At 37.4% G+C, this 20,592-nt stretch overlaps 1 protein-coding gene across 1 annotated transcript in view; it reads left to right on the top strand.

The window, feature by feature from the left end:
- The window catches only part of HELZ (helicase with zinc finger), a 164,269-nt gene that overhangs the window by 110,295 nt on the left and 33,382 nt on the right, over positions 1–20,592 (top strand). Inside the window, exons 25-29 of the mRNA XM_081805952.1 lie at positions 2,522–2,726; positions 9,421–9,472; positions 10,241–10,431; positions 12,145–12,352; positions 18,793–18,872. Of these exons, the coding sequence (XP_081662078.1) occupies positions 2,522–2,726; positions 9,421–9,472; positions 10,241–10,431; positions 12,145–12,352; positions 18,793–18,872 (736 nt within the window). The remainder of the gene's footprint in view (positions 1–2,521; positions 2,727–9,420; positions 9,473–10,240; positions 10,432–12,144; positions 12,353–18,792; positions 18,873–20,592) is intronic.

Here is a 20,592-nt window from a genome sequence, read left to right as displayed (position 1 = left end):
ATACCAGTTTAGAAGGCAACTGTTATATAATCTTTTTTGTTGTATTTTTAAATAGAATTTATCTATTAACCTGAAGTGAATGTAGTGAACTTCCCCCTTCCCAGCTCGCCAAACCAACGAATCTTAATATAATAGCTGTTGTTTACCGACAGCTTTCTCTTGCCAGGTGCTTGGTTAAGTGCTTTGCACACTTAGCCTTATTCAGTCATCCCAACAACCCTGCAATGTGGGAATTTTATTTTCATTTTAAATGGGCTTCCTGATTCAAAGAGTTTAAATTACTGCCCAAGGTCATATACCTGTTAAATGGTTCACTCAAACAGATGTCACATTGACTTCAAAACCCAGGCTCTTCTCTCTGGGTTACCCTGCCTTTCCCAGGAAGTGATGAATATGCTTGTATAAATCTATACTGAATGGGGAGAGCCAGAGAGGAGTCATGCATTTCTCCAAGCCAATGTGTTTGGAGGAGGTCTTCCTTTGAACTGAATTTCTTCATTAGCAAATTCCATTTACTCAGTGAGATACAATCATATTTCATATGTATGTAGAGATGTAGGTATTTGTGCATGTATACATATGCACTCTCTATAACTTAAGGATGCCAAGTGATTTTCCAGTGTTTTATCAGTGATCCTAGAAGCAAGGTTAGCATAAAAACAAATTTCTGCTTGTGCTGCCTCTTTCACACACTCTCTCTCTTTCAAATAAATAAATAAAAAATAATAAAAAAAGGTAATTCCTCCTTAGCTATCAGGCTATGAAAAAAAAAGCCTTGATTCCTTCAGAAGGGTTCTTTTTTTCCTCTAAGATTGTATGTATGTATATGTATGTATGTATGTATTTGAGAGAGAGAGCAGGGAGGGGCAGAGGAAGAGGGACAAGCAGTCTCTGCACTGAGCATGGAGCTTATCGTGGGGCTCCATCTCATGACCCTGAGATCTTGACCTGAGCCAAAATCAAGAGTCAGACGCTTAACCAGCTAAGCCACCCAGGCACCCCAGAAGGGTTCTTAATAGAAATAAAAGGTAAAAGTATGCATTTCTTAGCAACACGTACTTCCTGTAACTGAATGACTATCTTGTTAGCCTTTATGTCTTATTGTCATAAATGCATATTTAATATTTTGTAGTACTTTTCCTGTTGTTGACATATAGGCCTGAAATTTTTTTGGACCCATTTCTTAAACTAACCTTTAAAAAAGTAGAAAAGACATATGTAAGAGAAACATAGTTCAAAATTAAACCCTGCAAAGTTTTATGAATATATTAATAACCTAATTCCCATTCATATACTAACTTTTATAATATAAACCTTTTCATTTATGCTTCTTGAAGCCATCTTGATTACTTCTTGTCCACCTGGACACAAGGATACCAACTTGGAAAGAAACCATATCATTTTATAGTGTAATAAAACATTATTTGAACCTCCTATTAAAGATAGGTATGCATATTTATAATGGTCATTTAAAATTAAAAAAATTTTATGTTGTCTTTTGTAATATGTATTTAATATTTTTAATATTTGGAGATCAGTTTCCAAACCTATAGGAAAACAGCTGTCTAACTGCAACAAGTTTTTGAATGTATTTTTTTCCTTTCATGTTTATTAATTTGATTAGGAAATGAATAGTCACCATTAAAATTCACATTCCAGCTTCCTGTATTTTTCATAATTAATTAAAAACTCTCTTAGTCAGTTAATGTTCTGCTTGTTACAAGCATCTGTTAAGTAAGAGAAAAATATAGGAATAGCTAGTTATTTAAGAATCTTCCATGGGGCGCCTGGGTGGCTCAGTCCTTAAGTGTCTGCCTTCAGCTCAGGTCATGATCTCAGGGTCCTGGGATCGAGCCCCACATCAGGCTCCTTGCTCCGCGGGAAGCCTCCTTCTCCCTCTCCCACTCCCCCTGCTTGTGTTCCTGCTCTCACTATCTCTCTCTCTGTCAAATAAATAAATAAAATCTTAAAAAAAAAAAAAAAAGAATCTTCCATGAGGATTATCTACTTTGTGGCTCAGATTTATGTCCTGAGTTGGCTTTTCTTAGTCATCTAGCACCAGGCTCCTTTGGCCCCATAATTCAGATCGGTCTGATTTATGTATGTGTCTATATTTGTATATGTATATAATATATATGTGAGTATGTCTTGAAGTACAGATCATCTGTAAAATGAGGTAGCATCAGTTTTGAAATCCTTACTTATTATGTGGATAACAAAACTCATTCTAGATTGGTGGATAATTGAGCATTGACCACATTACTTGCATTGGTCAGCCAAAATTAATTGAGAGCCTAATTTGTATTTTCCACAATATTTGACATGACTATAGGTTCAGAATCAAACTTCTGGAGTCTTGTGATCTGGTGGAAAGATTATACCTGAATCATAGTCAGATGAATGTTGATCTGAGGATTCGGGGTGGGAAGCGGGAATTCGAAACTATCTTTAGTTGCTTATGTTCATTTCTGTGATTTTATCCACTGATACTGTAAACTGATCTTCTAAATCTTTTCTGTAGGAAATTTTGGGAACGGTTTATTGCCCTGTGTCATGAAAATAATAGCCTACACGGAATCACTTTTGAACAGATCAAAGCTCAGCTAGAGGCTTTAGAACTCAAGAAGACGTATGTGTTGAATCCGCTGGCACCTGAATTTATCCCCCGGGCTCTAAGACTGCAGCATTCAGGAAATACCAACAAACTGCAGCAGTCACCCCCCAAGGTAAAGCCTGCTGATGGAATCCAAGAGGGTAGAGGGAGAGAACAGCACAGAAGGGTCCAAGGTTCATTGGGCTGCAAGTTACTTTAAGCATTGGAAATGAAGGTTACATTTGGCGGCAAGCAGTTTCTGCAAGGAGCTTGTCTAGTTTGGACATGTAAGTGAGAATACAGTGTGGTGTGTAGCCGTGCTCAATGTCCTAATCATCCTCAAAAAAGTTTTCAAGTACCTGGTTGCTTCTGGTGTCCTTTGTATAATATCTCCCTGTCCTCTCCACTGATAGGCTTTTCTTCAGCAAGATGTGAATAAAACAAAGCAGTTTAAAAGACTGTCAACACTCATTAAAAGCATGCCCTTAGAGCATATTATTACAAGGAATAATATTATATAATAGTGTTTGTAGAAAACAGTTCTAATCCTGTGTTGCTGACCAATTCATTTCAAGTAATACTTGACACAGTGAAAAAATTTGGTTGACTTGAAGATTACTCTAATTGATTTGACCTATATTTGTTGTGTAAGAAGTAATCCAATCAGGAGTGGAGGTGGGTCAGTCAGGACCATGTCTACTTTTGAACCACAGTTATTTCGGGCAGGGACAGCTGGTGTATTTGCTACAGTGCCTGAAAAACATATGCTTGCACTTACCATCTAGAAAAGAAAGTTATGAGAATGGCATGTTTAGTATTCTGGTTTTTTTTGGTGTGTTTATAGTCATCAGTATGGTATTAAATTAAATGACATGAATGAAGTAAAAGAATATTTCAATTTGGGGCTTCATTTTAAAAGTGTAAAACCTGATGTGTAAACAGTAATTAATGGTTTAATATCTTGAAAATCTTTCAGCTAAATAGGTATTAAGCTGAGAAGAGAACTACTTCTGTGTTAAAATACTGTTGTATGTTACTAGTTTAATAAAAATGGACCGAATGTGCAGTAATGTTTAGTGATTTGGGATTTCCAGGGGATTAAGCATCTTGTATAAATGAATCTTCTAGATTTCTAAAGCTTAAACTATTAATAAATTGATGATCAACTTATTTGTCAGATAGTTAAGTTTCTTCTGTGTACCAGCTGCTATGGTAGGTGCTAGAGAAGCCTAGATAAGCGGATTAGGCCCCCGGAGTCCTTTGCAGCAGATGGTGGAGGGTGATGGTCAGAGGAAGTAGGTGGATTCAAGGCAGTTTCCATCACAGAGATCTTGTTTAGGAGTCCACTGAGTAGATGGGGATAGTGCTAGACTGAGGAGACATTTCAGAAACTAGGATATAAAAGCTCCATTAGGGCAGAGATTTTTGCCTATATTACTTACTGTGCTAGCCTTGGTGCCTAGAACAACACTAGGCTCATCATAGGTGCTTAAAAGTATTTTTTAGATGAATGAATGAAGCTCAAGAAAGAGCTTATACAGAAGGCCAGAGGTGTGAGAGAACAGGCTCTACAGGGATCAGCAAGGAGTTTAGGGTGTGTGGGGAGTAGGGAATACATTTTTTTACTTTACTGTTTTTTTTAGTTAAAATGTTGTAAAATCATTATACCCTTTGCACATCCCTAACTACAATAGAGTAAACTCTTCTTACTGACTTGAGAATGTAAGCATCCATTTATGTACTATAGGTGCAGCTAGATTCAAGCCATGATACCAAATGTGGACTGACCCTAAGCAAGATCCTGCAGTTTGCTTTTTGTTGTCATTTTAAAGGTGAAGTAAATATATGTTCAATCCACTTGCTTTTCTAAAACCATAACTCCCTGAAGACAAAAATCCTCTACTATATACTTTTTATGGCCCCTAGTGCCTCGCCCCACTCTTTGCATGTAGTGGGTGCTCAGTAAATATTTGATAAGAGAATAATGGTTATGATGCATCAAGTAGAGTGTAGCGTGGCTTCTCTCTCTCTCTTTTTTTTTTGGTGTGGCTTTTCTCTTTTATTTTTTTAAACTTACTTATTTGACAAGAGAGACACAGCGAGAGAGGGAACACAGCAGGGGAGTGGGAGAAGGAGAAGCAGGCTTCCCGCCCAGCAGAGAACCCGATGCGGGGCTCGATCCCAGGACACTGGGATCATGACCTCAGCCGAAGGCAGACGCTTAACTACTGAGCCACCCAGGCGCCCCAGCTTTTCTCTTTTAATAAGAGGATTGTGTAATTTTAATTAATGGCCAAAACAGCCAATGCCCTGATTTTTTTTTTTTTGACTTTTTAGAAAATATTCTTCACTGATACAACACATATCGTCTTGTTTCTATGTCACTAACACAGTGGTTCATCACATTTTTATATTTAAAGCATGTATGAGAATAATCAATAATTTTAAACAACTGAGGTATAGTGAGCAAGAGGTTATTTTTGTCACTTTATCTCCTTTCTCTCCTAGTATTTTCTTTTACTTCCATTAAATTGTTTTGAGGTTTGAATTTGTGCTAGAGTTTTGTTTTATTTAATTTTCTATTGTAGGAAGTTTCAAACATATTCATAAGTAGAATAGTATAATGAATTCCTTGTCATCTAGGTTTTCTTTTCTTTTTTTTTTTTTTAAGAATTTATTTATTTGAGAGAGAGCGAGAACATGCGCATGAGCGTGAGGAGTAGAGGGACAAGCAGACTCCCCGCTAAGCACGGAGCCCAACTCGGGGCTCAGGCCCAGGACCCTGAGATCATGACCTGAGCCAGAACCAAGAGTCGGATGCTCAACCGACTGAGCCACCTGGGTGACCCCCTGTCATCTAGGTTTATTAATTACCAACTTAATCTTGTTTCATCTACAGACCATTCCCCTCCTTCCCCCACCAGATATACACACTGGAAAATTTTGAAACAAATCCCACATATTTTATTTCATGTGCTAGAGTCTTTTGATGAATGGGGATTTACTTCATTGCTAGAAAAGGATGCTATTTCTTTCTTTCTTTTTTTTTTTTTTTAAAGATTTTATTTATTTATTTGACAGAGACAGCAAGAGAGGGAACACAAGCAGGGGGAGTGGGAGAGGGAGAAGCAGGCTTCCCGCTGAGCAGGGAGTCCGACGCGGGGCTCAATCCCAGAACCCTGGGATCATGACCTGAGCCGAAGGCAGACACTTAACCGACTGAGCCACCCAGGCGCCCCAAGGATGCTGTTTCTGAAAATGTGATACTAAACCATACAATTTCCCCTTAAGTTTTCCTTAATGTTTAACTTTTAACACAGTTCTGTGCATAAGAAATACTAAAAATTAGTATTGTTGATACAGTTAGTATTGACGATTTAAATCCCAGTCTCATTTCATGTAGATGCAGTCATCAGAAGCCTGGCTGATAGTTAAAAGTGCTCCAGGACCTGCTTGCTTAGGGTTGTGTTTGGCAACAAAACATGCCCCGAGCTGTTGAGCAGTCACATAACTTTATGTAAGAGGTCCATTCTGTGATGGTGTTAGCGAAGATACAGAGTGTTAGGGCTCCAGGAGCCAGTTGTCCGAGCTGGCCCTCTATTGCCTCCCTCTCTGCAGGCATCATTTATCGCCAAGTGCCTGTTTTATGGGCGCCTGCAGAATTAGCACGGAGAAAAGCAATTTGCCTGTTTTCATTCCACTTACTCCTAGGGCATTTGCTGGGAGCAATGTTTGGAAGCTTTGCTAAAATGGAACAGATTCATTTGCGCGCACACTAAAAACCGGACAGAGCATAGATAATACTCAGAAATGGATCCTCTGAAAAGACCGAAGCATTATTTTATAGATTCTAGTTGTGAGTTGTTTTCATTATCTGTCTCCAGCTGCTTGTGTTGTGTCTCACTGTCCGGACATCAGAAAGCATGTCAGTCTGTGTACTTTAGTAGCCGCAGTGCCCAGCTGGGCATGGGTGGACATGTGGTGGGCTTCATTAACATTTGTTGAATGCGTAAATGGAAAACAATGTGTGAAAAAGTAAATATTTGAATAAACGAATGGTAGAGTAAAAAGTCCTTACAAACTATGTTGATGTGAGCTATGTTTGCTTATAAAAATCCTGACATTCTACTAGAGGTTCACATTCTTTCTGAGATTTATTAGCAAACTTTTGGAATTATCATTGTGGAATGACTTTTATAGACAGTTAGTGCTAACCCTACTGCTACATTATTATTTTGTTTATAAGCTACCAAACACCATATGCTTATTCTACGGACCAAGTACACTTACTGCCCAACAACTGCGTGCTAAGCGGAAGCATCTGAGTAAGGTACCTCCTGCACTGAACCGTACAGAGTGCTGAATTATACTTGTAGAGGTGCATATCTTTTCACATGATAGACCCCAAGTTGCTTTTTAATTTGGTGTATCCCACAACCCAGAGTGCTGATGTATATTGTCTGGCCTGCTTCCAGCTTTACATATAGGATTAACCTAGACTGTGGTTATTCTTTGTATTGGTTTCCTATTGTTGCTGCAACAAATTAGCACAAACTTCGTGACTTAAAACAACACAAATGTATTATCTCACATTTCTTTGGGTCACATGTCCCAACCCTTGGTTGGTTTCTTGGTGTTGGGTCTCACAAGGCCAGGATCAAAGTGTTGGCTGACTGGCCTCTTATCTGAAGGCTCTGGGAAGAATCTGCTTCTGAGTTCATGCAGAATCTAGTTCCTTGTGGTTGCAGGACCGAGGTCCTTGTTTCGTTGCCTGCTGGAGCATTCTTAGCTTCTGGAGGCTTCTCTCCTATTCTTGCATTTGGCCCTTGTGTTGTCTCAGAGTGACCAGCAATGTATTAAATCCTTCTCTCCCTTGGAATCTCTGACTGCCTCTTCTGCCACATCTGTCTGACTCCAGCTGGGGAAATTTTTCTGCTTTTAGGGCTCATGTGATTAGAGTGGGTCCACCCAGATAATCTAGGATAATTCCTTATTTCAAATACACCACTTAATTATATCTGCGGAGTCCCTTTTGCCACATAACATGGCATAGTCACGGATTCCAGGGATCCGGGTGTGGACATCTCTGGCGGGCTGTTCGTACCACACTATGACTACATCACTGTTTTCTCTGCATGCTGCACGTTCACCCCTGCTTGATGGTTCATTAGAGGCTAAGGAATCGAAATGGTTTGCTACCCTTTTGGAATAGTCTTCTCTCCTTTCTTCCATCAGTGTATGTGCCTCAGCTGCTCTTGATGTCACTTCTGATTGCTTCTGCTTCTGAGCGTCCCACCTATTTCCACCATCTCTGCTGCCTGCAACGCTCACCTTTTCATGGTTTCTTCTTTCTCCTGCCATGCTTTTCTTATTGCTCCTCTATTCCTCAGAAGTTTGTTTTTTATAGCTAGTGCCAATCACTGGGAACAGTCTCCGGATTAATGGACCGACTGTGATTCTTTTTTGAGTGTTTCTTCTGACTCTCTAAGAGTTGGAGCTTCATTGCCCTTGTCCGCTCATAACCAGCCTACCTGACCGCACGCCTTTGATGTTTAGTGCTGACTTGAATAATTAACATTGTGACAGATAGGGAGGTAAATGAAGCGCCACTGTACTTTCGCTTTGGCCAGGAAGAAATTTTTTTCCCTGCTATAGATGTTACCACCCCCCCCTTCAATTTTCAGATGTTATGTACAAATAACAGATTTGTGTGTGTCTAAGGCTAAGTTGTATTACGTGCTACTTGTGTTGTATCATGGCTTTGTGTGTTACATTTAGCCAATAGAGCGAGAAAGACATTTTTTAAAGTCCAGAAATTCAGAACCATTGTCTCTTCAAATGTTGTTTCTGCCCTAAAATCATCCCATTTCTAGCATTGCTTATTGAATATATCTTCAGTTGATGGACATTTAGGTTGTTAACATTTAACATACATATAAACAATGCTGTGATGAACATCTGTGCCCAAATCCAGTATTATTTCATTTGGATAAATTCCTGCAAGTGCAATTATTGGGTTAAAGTGTATATACATTTTTGATGCTTCTGGTAATATTGCCAAATTGCTTTCTAGAACATTTGTACATTCTCTTAAGCAGATTGTGTCAGTTCTTTTCCTATCCCTTTAGTAAATTTTACACTTTAAGATGCCATGAATCATGCTCAAAATACCATAAGTCCCAAACCATGTTTATGTTCACATGGTTGTTTTAAAGGTTTTCATCCTCAGGGATTGAAGACTGATGTTTTTCCCTTGAAAAGCAACTTTTCATTTCATCATTTAATTAATAGAAAATTTGTAGAGAAGCTGCAAAGGAACAGAATTTAGGTTTCAGTCACATTGCTTATTTCTTTTTATTTAAAAAATCATTTAAACAAAGAATTTTAGATACCCTTAATTTGAAGCTGAGAAAATTAGAGGCCTAGCACCATGACTTAATATTTACTTATTTATTTTTTTAAAAGATTTTATTTATTTGAGAGAGTATGAGTGGGTGGGAAAGGGGGTGGAGGGAGAGGGAGAAGCATACTCCCCACTGAGCAGGGAGCCCTTCATGGAGCTCGATCCCAGGATCCTGAGATCATGACCTGAGCCAAAGGCAGACGCGTAACTGACTGAGCCACCCAGGCGCACCCCCCCCATGACTTAATATTTAAAAAGAAAGTTGACTCAAAGCAGTCTAATGGTTATTGATTACAGACTTGCAGTCTTTGAATTTTAATTGTTGCTGTATATATTCAGTTTGCATAGGATTAGGAAAGTGGTTATTGTTCTCCTAATATTAAATGTGTTTAAATTACTATACTTCTGTTTTTTTTCTTTAAAGGGGAAAAGCCTCCATCATACCCAGAATGATCATTTCCAGAATGATGGAATTGGTAAGTGGAAAATTAGCTCTGAGATAACTTGCTTTTATTGTATAAGAGATTTAACCCCAAACTTCATCACTAGAAAGAGGAGGATGGGGAGGAGGCGGGGACACACACACACACACACACACACACACTCTCTCTCTCACTTTGGAACTCACTTAACTCTTTTATTCAACACATCTGGTCTTGTGAATTCTCTTATGCTGTTTCTGAAAACAGGTGATTTATATCTAGAAGTTTTGAGGAAAAACATTTAATTAAGCCCATGCAACAAGAGTTTTTGGAAAATATATTCTACAAATGTTGGGTCATTGAAATTTCAAGATGAAGTTTATTTAAACGATTTAAAATATTACAAATTGTGCTTTTAAAATAATAATTGCTTAACCTTCATTTTGTTTGTGGCTATATTACAGTTGTAAGCCAAAACTTAATTGTGAAGGATTGTATTTATTTTCCTAGTCTTAGAAGAATGTTTACTGAGTGTGTATGGTTTTCTCTCTTGAAAGACACACCTCTAGCTTCTTGGAAGACATTTACAGTTATACTAGTTTACAAAAGGAATACTTTGTATATCTCAAGCTAATTTTAGGGAACATTGTAAAATGGTTATGTGTTTTTAATATGCTTTGCTCTTCCACATTGGTATTTCTTTGATTATAAGATATCATAGGGAAGACCTGGGAAATGTATTTTGCTGTTGGTGATTTAAATTATTCTTGTCTAGAGGAATGTGTACAACTACTGAGTGCACCCTCTCTCTTTATTTTTCAGTTCAGCCCAATCCTTCTGTACTTATTGGCAATCCTATTAGAGCATATACTCCTCCACCACCTCTTGGACCTCACCCAAATTTGGGGAAATCTCCAAGCCCTGTTCAAAGAATAGATCCTCACACTGGGACAAGTATTCTTTACGTACCTGCTGTCTATGGAGGGAATGTAGTTATGTCGGTGCCTTTACCTGTAAGTGGACATTTGAGATACTTTCTATTGAATAAAATAAAATAGGTTTCATTAAATTAGTAACTATCCCAAATAGTGTTGTACCTTTTTTTAAAAAATTTTTCGGTGCCTGTAAGCTTTTATAGCAGCTCTTCCTTTAACCTTCAAATTTTGAAATGACCAAAGAAATATGAATTGTTGCTTACAATTTGTTACTAGATTATCAATGGCTATGAAGAAATCTGTAAATTGGATGTTTTGATTGAGAAGCCTTTGTATTCTTTTAAAATATTTTTACTGGGAAAATTGAGCTGAAAGTTAACATAGCTATAAATTGTTCTCTTGTTTTATAAAGTGATGCTCTGTTTTATCTTTTACTTTTTTATTCTTACATAATTCATTAACCTTTCCTAAGAAATATAGTTTTTTGGAGGAGGCAAAGAAGCTCTCTGGATCTGTGAATTTTTGTGAGAAATTTCACTCCTTATGAAATCTTACTGGTACTTAAAAACATTATTAAATCCTTTCTAAGACAATAGATATTTAGAGGGCTTCCATCTTGTGTATAGCCCATTTTTATTCCTTTAAGATTCTTTAATATTTTGGTAATTTTGTTAATTTGCTTATATAATAATATTTCCAAATTCAGGAATTTTAGCCTAGAAAACATATCTTTCATTTAAGGCAAGTATTATAATTTCAGGCAGAGGTGATTACTGCCAGGGATTTTTGGCACCTCCCACCACCAAAATGGAAAAATGCCTAGCTGTATAAACCTTTCTCAGCCATATTGATCACGATAGTTTACAATTACAGCAGCCAATGAGAATAACTGTCAGTAAGAAATATGTAATTCATGCCCACTCCCCATAGCTGACTTATTTCTTCCCAGACAGCCTGGCAACATTATACATCATTTGCTTTAAATAGTAAGTCCTTTAGGATTTATATTTCATTTTACTAGGTCAAAGAGGCTTTTATTATATAAGATTTTTTTAGGAGTCTGCATTTAACAGTTATATTACAGTAAGAGGGGCAGTAGCTTAGATGTCATTGTATTTATCCTTTTATGTTAGTACGCAGAGATTATATGTTTAGATAACACCTAAAGAAATGTTCTATTTCTGTGGTTTAAGGGAAGAGTTGAATTAATCAAAAGCATTAATTAAACTAATAGCCTGTTTGAATTTTCCCTGCAGTAAATGGACATGAAATGATTGGGTTATTCATGTAAAGTTGGAATATGTATATTTTGTGTCGAGACTCCTTAGACTAAATTCTTTCTTAATTTTCCCCCTGTTCTCTCATTTAGTCTATTAAACTATGTAACTATGCAGTTATAATTTAAAAGATAATTTCCTTGGTAACCTATGACATGTATACATTCATATTGGGGGGAAATGATTCAAGATTATAAAATGATGTAATGTGTCAAGGAATAATTATCAGTTTTAAGTCCTCAGTTTCTTCCAAACCTGAAAAACGATCAATTTTCCCTACACACTAAAGATTCAGGAAGCCAGTTTTCTTTTTTAAAGAAGCCAGTTTTTGACCAGTTAAGATGTAGCAGTAATTCTGCCAATTGTTACAATTAGCATTGACTTTGTAGTTATTCATTTTGATAAAATTAACATCTCTCTGTGTGTGTTTGCTCTTTCCTAATCAACAGCACTATGGCAGCTTGCCTTTCAAAATGCACGTAATGCAGTTATTTTATTTCTTGTACTAACCTAGGTACCATGGACAGGGTACCAGGGCAGATTTGCAGTCGATCCTCGGATCCTTACACACCAGGCAGCGATGGCCTACAATATGAACCTCTTACAGACACACGGACGGGGGTCTCCCATACCATATGGCCTTGGGCACCACCCGCCTGTCAGCATAGGGCAGCCACAAAACCCTCATCAGGAGAAGGAGCAGCATGAGCCAAGTCGAAATGGTGAGCTGCTTCACTGTTCTCATGTTCCTGAATTGATGATATGCCTGTTTGTATCAACATATAAAGTTCTTTTAACAGTATGATTATTTTTTTTAAAAGATTTTATTTATTTATTTATTTATTTATTTATAGAAAGCATAGGGAGGGGCAGAGGGAGAGGGAGAGAATCTCAAGCAGACTCCCCGCTGAGCAAGGAGCCCAACATGGGGCTCGATCTCACGACTCAGACCATGACCTGAGCCGAAACCAAAGAGTTGGTCGCTCAGCTGACTGAGCCACCTAGGTGGCCAATATTTAGAGTGTTTTAAATGATAGTTCTTTAAAATTGAGCTGGAAAATCCTCTCCTGTTAAACATTTTTATTGACCCAAATTATTTTTGTGCTGTACTAAACATGAATGCTACTCTTGATTTAAAGTAGTTCTTATGTAAATCACAATCTCCTGTCTACTTGAATTATAAATAAGGAAAAATTACCCAGTCTGCTTTTTAAAGTCAGGTTTATTGAGGTATAATTTATATACAGTAAAATTCACTTTTAAAACATATAGTTGATGTGTTTTGACAAATACAGAGAGTTGTTCACCACCATCAGAATCAAGATATAGGATATTTCCATAACTCACAGTGTTCCCTCATATCCCTTTGTGGTCTGCCTTCACCAACCCCCGGCCCTGGGCAACCACTAATCGGGAGTTTTGTCTCTAGTATGTCATGTAAATGGAATCACAGAGTATAGAGTTTGGTGTGTCCAGCTTCATTCACGTAACTTAATGCTTTTGAGATTCATTCATGTTGTCTGTGTCAGTAGTTCCTTCCTTTTTACTGTTGATTAGTATTCTATTATGTGGATGCACCACAATGTTTCTATCTACCCATCATTTGATGGTCACCTTAGTTATTTCTATAATTTTTGGCTCTTCTGAATAAAGTTGCTGTGAACATATGTGTGAACATATGTTTTCATTTCTCTAGAGTGTATTCCCAGGAGTAAGATTGCTGAGCATATTATAAATACATAGGTGACTTTATAAGAAACTGCCACGCTGTTTTCCAAAGTGGTGATCCATTTTCCATTTCAGCTAGTAACGTATGAGATTTCTAGCTGTTCCACATTCTCATCAGCACTTAGTGTTGTCATTCTTTTTAATTTTACCCTTGCTAGTGGGTATGTGATAGTGTCTGATCATAGTATTAGTTTGCATGTTCCTGATGACTAATAATGTTGAATATCTTTTCATTGGGCTTACTTGCCCTCTGTATATCTTTCATGAAGTGTCTATTCATATTTTGCCCACTTTTTTTATTAGTGTGTTTTATGAAGTTATAAGAGTTCTTTATACCTTCTGGATACAAATCTTTAATTAGATACATGTTTTGAAAATATTTTCTCCCGGGATATGGCTTGCCTTTTCATTAGCAGTATCTTTCAAAAAGTAGAAGTTTCTACTTTTGATAAAATTCAGTTTATCCATTTTTTTCTTTGAGTCATGTTTTTGGTGTGGTGTCTAAATTTCGTTGACTGATCCAAGATCACAAAGCTCTGTGTTTTTTTCCCTAGAAATTTCATAGTTTTAGCTCTCACATTAGGTCCATTTTGAGTTAAGTTTTATATGTGGTGTGAGGTGAGAATTCAGATGGTTTTTTTGTTTGTTTCTGTATGTATGTATGTGTGTATATATATATATATAGCAACATTTGTTGAAAACACTGTCCTTCCTCCATTAAACGTAGTGCCTTTGTTGAAAATCGATTGACTGCATATATGAAGTCTCTGTTCTGTTCTGTTGATGCACGTGTTTATGTGTATGCCAGATGTGCTGTCTTGATTCCTGTAGCTTTATGAAAGTCTTGACATCAGGTACTATGAGTTTTCCAACTTTGTTCTTTTTTCAAAACGGTCTATTCCAGGTCCTTTGCATTTCCATGTACATTTTAGAATCAGCTTCTCAGTTTCTACAAAAAACCCTCCTGGGATTTGGATTGGGATTGTGTTGATTTGTAGATCAATTTAGGGAGGATTGACATCTTAACAGTTTTGAGTGCCCCGCCCTCTTTTTAAAAGTTTTCAGTATACGACTCTTGCACAAACTTTGTTAGAGTGAAAGCTTAAATTAATATAGGTATTCAGTGTTACAGTTTTCCTCCTCAGTAGTGCATCCCACAAATTCTGATGTATTTTCATTTCATTCAGTTGAGTACGCTTTCTAATTTCACTTGAAATTAGGTCCATGGAATATTTAGAAAGGGAAGTTTTAGTTTCTAGTTATTAGCGATCTTCTAAGAATTTTTATGTTACTGATTTCTACATTAATTCCATTGTGGTAAGAAAACATATTTTGTATGACTCAAACTCTTTTGAATTTATTGAGATTTGTTTTATGGTCCAGAATATGGTGTATCTTTGCAAATGTTCCATGTTCACTTGAAAAGAATGGAGTGTTCTATAAATGTTACTTAGATCAAGTTGATTGATAGAATTGTGCACAACTACTGTATTCTTGCTGATTTTCTACTTTTTAAAAAATATGTATTGAGAGGAGAATATTGAAATCTCCAAATACAATTGGCATTTGTCTATTTTTCCTTAAGAAGTTTTGCTTGATTAATTTTGAAGTTCTGTTATGAGGAGCATCAACATTTAGGATTATGTGTTCTTGATTAATTAACTCTTGTGAATTTAGAATGACTTCCTTTATCCCTGGTAATAGTCTTTGCTCTGTGATCTACTTTGCTTAGTATCTAATGTAATCACTTTAGCTTTCTTTTGACTAGTGGTGGCATGGTGTATCTTTTTTTACCCTTTTTTCTTTCTTTCTTTTTTTTTTTTTTACCTATTACTGTTAATCTCTTGGTGTCTTTATAAAGTGCATTTCTTGGGGCACCTGGGTGGTTCAGTCGGTTAAACATCTGACTCTTGATTTTGGCTCAGGTCATGATCTCAGGGTTGTGGGATCGAGCCCTGCTCGGGCTCTGCGCTCAGCTCAGAGCCTGCTTGAGATTCTCTTTTTCCCTCTCCATTTGCCTCTTCTCTCGTGCATGCTCTTTCTGTCTCTCTCATATACATAAAATCTTTAAAATGCATTTATTTTATTTTATTTGTTTTTTAAAAGATTTACTTATTTGGGAGAGAGGGAGGTGGGGGAGGGACAGAGATTGGGAGAGAGAGAGAGAGAGAGAGAGAATCCTAAGAAGATTCCCTGCTGAGCTTGGAGCCCTATGTGGGGCTCAATCCCACAATCCTGAGATCCTGAGATAATGACCTGAGCCAGAACTAAGAGTTAAGTGCTCAACTGACTGAGCCACCCAGGAGTCCCTACAGTGCATTTATTTTAGGTGGCATGTGGTTGGCTCTTGATTTTTTTTTTTTTTTTTTTTTTTGGTCCAATGTGACAATCTCTGCCTTTTAATTGGGGTGTTAGACCATTTATACTTAATGTGATTATATAGTTAGGCTTGATTTTGTCATCTTGCTATCTATTTTTAATTTGTCCAATCTGTTTTTTGTTTCTCCTTTACTTTTTTCCTGCCTTCTTTTGGATTAGTTGAATATTTTTTATGATTCCATTTTATCTCCGTTTTTTTATTATTAGCTATAACTCTGTATTATTTTAGTATTTGCTTTAGAGTTTATAGTATACATCTTTAACTTCTCACAGTCTACTTTCTAATTTGTATTTTACCACTTCATGTACAGTAAAAGAACCTTATAATATTTCAATTTTTCCTCTCCTGGTTTTTATGATATTATTATCATGCATTTTACTTTTACATATGTTATAAGCCCAAACATTGTTATTATTTTTATTTAAACAACCAAGTATCTTTTTTTTTTTTTTTTTAAGATTTTTATTTATTTGACAGATTGAGAGAGAGAGACAGTGAGAGAGGGAACACAAGCAGGGGGAGTGGGAGAAGAAGAAGCAGGCTTCCCACTGAGCAGGGAGCCCAATGCAGGGCTTGATCCCAGGACCCTGGGATCATGACCTGAGCTGAAGGCAGACGCTTAATGACTGAGCCACCCAGGCGCCCCTAGCCAAGTATCTTTTTAAAGAGTTTTAAATAAGAACAATAATTTTTTGTATCTATCCATGTAGGTAACATTTCTGGTAATCTTTCTTTCTTTCTGTATATTCATGTTTTCATTTGATAGAATTTTCCTTCTGCCTGAAGGACTTTTCTTAAAATTCCTTGTAATGTGAATCTACTGGTGATGAATTCTTTCAGTATTTGTATGCTTGAAAATATTTTTGTTTCACTTTCATTTTTGAGAGAGAGTTTTGCAGGGTATAGGATTCTTGGTTGACAGTTTTTAATCTTTCAGTGCTTTAATGATGTTAGTCTGCTGTTTTCTTGCTTGAATTGTTTCTAGTGAGAAATCTGATGTCATCCTACCTTTGTTTTTTATATGTAATGTGACTTTTTTTCTCTGACTCCTTTTAAGAGTTTCTTTTTCTACTGGTTTTAGTAGATTGCTTATGATATACCTTGGTGTAGTTTTCTTTGTGTCTGTTGTGTTTGGGGTTTTGTTGAGCTTCTTGGATCTATGGATTTATAGTTTTCATCAAGTTTGGAAACTTTTGACCTTTATTTCTCTTTTAAAAAAATTTTTTAAATTTATTTATTTATTTATTTATTTATTTATTTATTTATTTATTTGACAGAGAGAGAGAGACAGCGAGAGAGGGAACACAAGCAGGGGGCAGTGGGAGAGGGAGAAGCAGGTTTCTCGTGGAGTAGGGAGCCCGATGCGGGCTCGATCCCAGGACACTGCGATCATGACCTGAGCCGAAGGCAGACGCTTAAAGGCTGAGCCACCCAGGCACCTGACCTTTATTTCTTAAGATATTTTTTGTCTCGGGTGCCTGGGTGGCTCAGTTGGTTAAGCGACTGCCTTCGGCTCAGGTCATGATCCTGGAGTCCCGGGATCGAGTCCCGCGTCGGGCTCCCTGCTTGGCAGGGAGTCTGCTTCTCCCTCTGACCCTCCTCCCTCTCATGCTCTCTGTCTCTCATTCTCTCTCTCTCTCAAATAAATAAATAAAAATCTTTAAAAAAAAAAAAGATATTTTTTGTCTCACCTCCTCCTGGCTTCTTCAGGAATTCCAACTACCCAAATACTAGGCTGATTAAAGTTTCCCCACAGTTCATGGATGCACTTTCCTTTTTTTTCCTCTTTCTATTTTTTCTTTTTGTATTTCATTTTTTGTAGTTTCTGTTGCTCAAGTTCACTAAGTTTTTATTCTATAATGTCTAATCTGCTAGTTCCATCCAGTGTATTTTTCATCTCAGACATTGTAGTTTTCGTTTCTTGAAGTTTAGTAGTAACCGTATTCTGGAATGAAAATTCATTTTACAAATTTCCAGTGGCTTTCCTAAAAAAGTGATGTATATATGTATGTATGTATGTATGTATTTATTTAAGTAGGCTCCATGCCCAGTGTGGAGCCCAGTGCAGGGCTTGAACTCAGCCTGAGATCAAGACCTGAACTGGTATCAAGAGTTGGATGCTTAACTGACTGAGTCACCCAGGTGCCCCATAAAAGAGTGTTTTTAAACAATAGCCCAAATCAGGGATTTTTTTCAAGGAATTTAAAACATCCAACAGTTAACTCTTATAGACTAAAATCCCTTCACGTGTGTGGGGCTCCTGGGTGGCTGTTGGTTAAGCATCAGACTCTTGATTTCGGCTCAGGTCATGATCTCAGGGTTGTGAGACTGAGCCCTGCATCGGGCTCGTGCTCAGCTGAGTCTGCTTGAGATCCTCTCCCTCTGCCCCTCCCCTTGCTCTCTCTCTCTCTCTGTCTCTTTCAAGTAAATAAATATAATCTTACAAAAAAGAAAAATAAGATCCTTTCATGTGTGAAATAGCATTATTTAATTCTATTCTGATTGTGAATTTTTTTAAACCTTAATTTGCTTCCTTTACTATTTATCATCCACTTATATTTAGTTTGCTATTACTTTTAAGTAGTGGTAACTACATTCCTTTCAGAATATCTATTCAGTTTAGATTCCTTTGTTAATTGGGTTGGCATATTTTTGGATTTTTGCTTAATTGCATTTGTGAATGGCCAAAGCATTGAGCCTTTATAAATAGGCAAGAATGCCAATGCCTTTTTTTTGTGCATCTAGTTTAAGAAAACGAGGCTACAAATTCCTGGAGAATGGGCAGTTATCTTTGAAATTATTTCATGTTTTAAGTTCATTCCTTTATTAAGCTTTTGTTTTGACAATGAGGTTTGCTTTAATTATAAATTTTCTTTCTTGCAGGGAAACTGCAACTCTGAAACTTTAGAAAAAGCAAATCCCAGGCAGTAGTATAAATCGATATAATGGGTGAAAAATGTTTAAAATATTCTGCTTCTGTCTAATAATGGTTAGTCATTGGAAATGTAACATTCATTGGAGACAGTTTATAAGAATTCTTAAATATTTTCTTAGGTAAAAGTGATACAAATAACCCTGGACCTGAAATTAATAAGATTCGAACACCAGAGAAAAAACCTACAGAATCAAAACAGGTATGCTGCTTACATTTGGTGAATGCATTGTCCTGATGGATTTAGTCTAATTGATCATCTTGGAATCTTGACGTTTTAAAGAAAATTTTCTATCTTTTTATGTATGTCTTTTATGTTTATTGTTTCATGAGGATCTGGTGGGTTGTGTTATCCTCTCTCCCTTCACCTTTTCTTTGTGGCTACATTATCTGATTTATTCGTATACTTTTCTCAAATTGTGTTATTCAGTGATAGACTTGAATTTAGAGCCTTTCCATGATAAAGTACTAAGTGAAGACACAGCTATAGATGCGTCATTGAAAATAATCTCAGAATGCAAAGAGTTGTTATAGTGAAGAAGGAAGACCTAACTTCCTTAAGTAGCTTTAGCTTACCTTGTTCTCTCATTACATCTTCTGTATAAATCCTTAACTTTTTTAATTGAAGTATAGTTGACACACAATGTTACATTAATTTCAGGTGTACAACAGAGTGATTCAATGAGTCTGTATGTTATGCTTGCTCACCGCAGTGTAATTACCATCTGTCACTGTACAACGCTATTACAGTACCATTGATTATATTCCCTATGCTGTACCTTTTATCCCCATGACTTACTCATGTCATCACTAATCCTAAATTCTTTTTCCACCCATTCATCTACTCTCCTTGCTTCTGTACTTGTGAACCAGTTAGGGAAAACCAAATCATTGGTTGAATTAGTGCCACTGGAAATCTCTTAAGATTTTATTTATTTATTTGAGAGAGAGAGAGAGAGAGAGAGAGCACAAGCGGAGTGAGGGGCAGAGGGAGAAGCAGACTCCCCGCTGAACAGGGAGCCTGATGTGGGGCTCAATCCTGGGACTGTGGGATCATGACCTGAGCTGAAGGCAGATGCTTAACCAACTGAGCCACCCAGGCGCCCCTCAAGTGACCAACTCTTATGAACCCACTTCAGTTGTAGTCTTACTTGTCTTTTCTCTGGTATTTGTTACTATTTTCTACTTCATTCTTCTTGACCATCTTGTTTCTTTTGGTTTCTTTGACATACGTTTCTACTTTGTGCAACTCTAACATGACCTGTCTCTTTTATAAGTTCCTGCCTACCCCCTTCCCATCTGTCCCTAGTCCTTATGTTGGGGTTTCCCAGGGTTCTGTCACTGTCCTCCACCTCTCTGCATTCTATGATTTCTCACCATAAACTAGGTCAGTTCCATGGTTTTAAATCTCTGCTGCATGATAATGACTTCCAAATCTGTATTTCCAACTTGGCTGGCTTTAAGCAGCTGTACTCTATACTCAGTGACTTATGTCCCATAAGCAGCTCTGAGTCACAGTTTCTACAGCTGAGAGGACTTAGTACCTACTGGAGGAGTACAGATGAGGCAGCCGGTGGCCCCTCGTGCTGGAGCCTGACAGGAGCTGCCGTGCAAGTGGAGGTTCTGTGTGTGTGGAAGGGGATGCGGGGAGAGAGTAGGTGGCAGTGAGGAAGCCGTGGCAGCCCTTCTAGTCCAAGGCAGCGCAGGGTGCAATCTACCACAAGAGCCTTGGGTGCTGTGAGAGCCGCTGAAGCTGAGATAGCCAAGTGTCTCTCGTGTCCTTGTTGTAAAATTTCTCTTATGATCTTTCCCTGTTCAGGAACTAGGCAACCTGATAGACGAGTTTCATTTTCTTTCCACGCTGATGCTTTGTCCTAGGGCCTAGGGGCATGCCAATTCCTAGCTCTCCTTGACTCAGTGCC

Source organism: Leptonychotes weddellii, chromosome 15 (genome assembly GCF_054177405.1).
Source record: "Leptonychotes weddellii isolate Sample4059 chromosome 15, ASM5417740v2, whole genome shotgun sequence".
Classification (NCBI taxonomy): Eukaryota; Metazoa; Chordata; class Mammalia; order Carnivora; family Phocidae; genus Leptonychotes; species Leptonychotes weddellii.
Note: the sequence above shows the minus strand (reverse complement) of the source record. Positions and strands in the feature narration are given on the sequence as shown.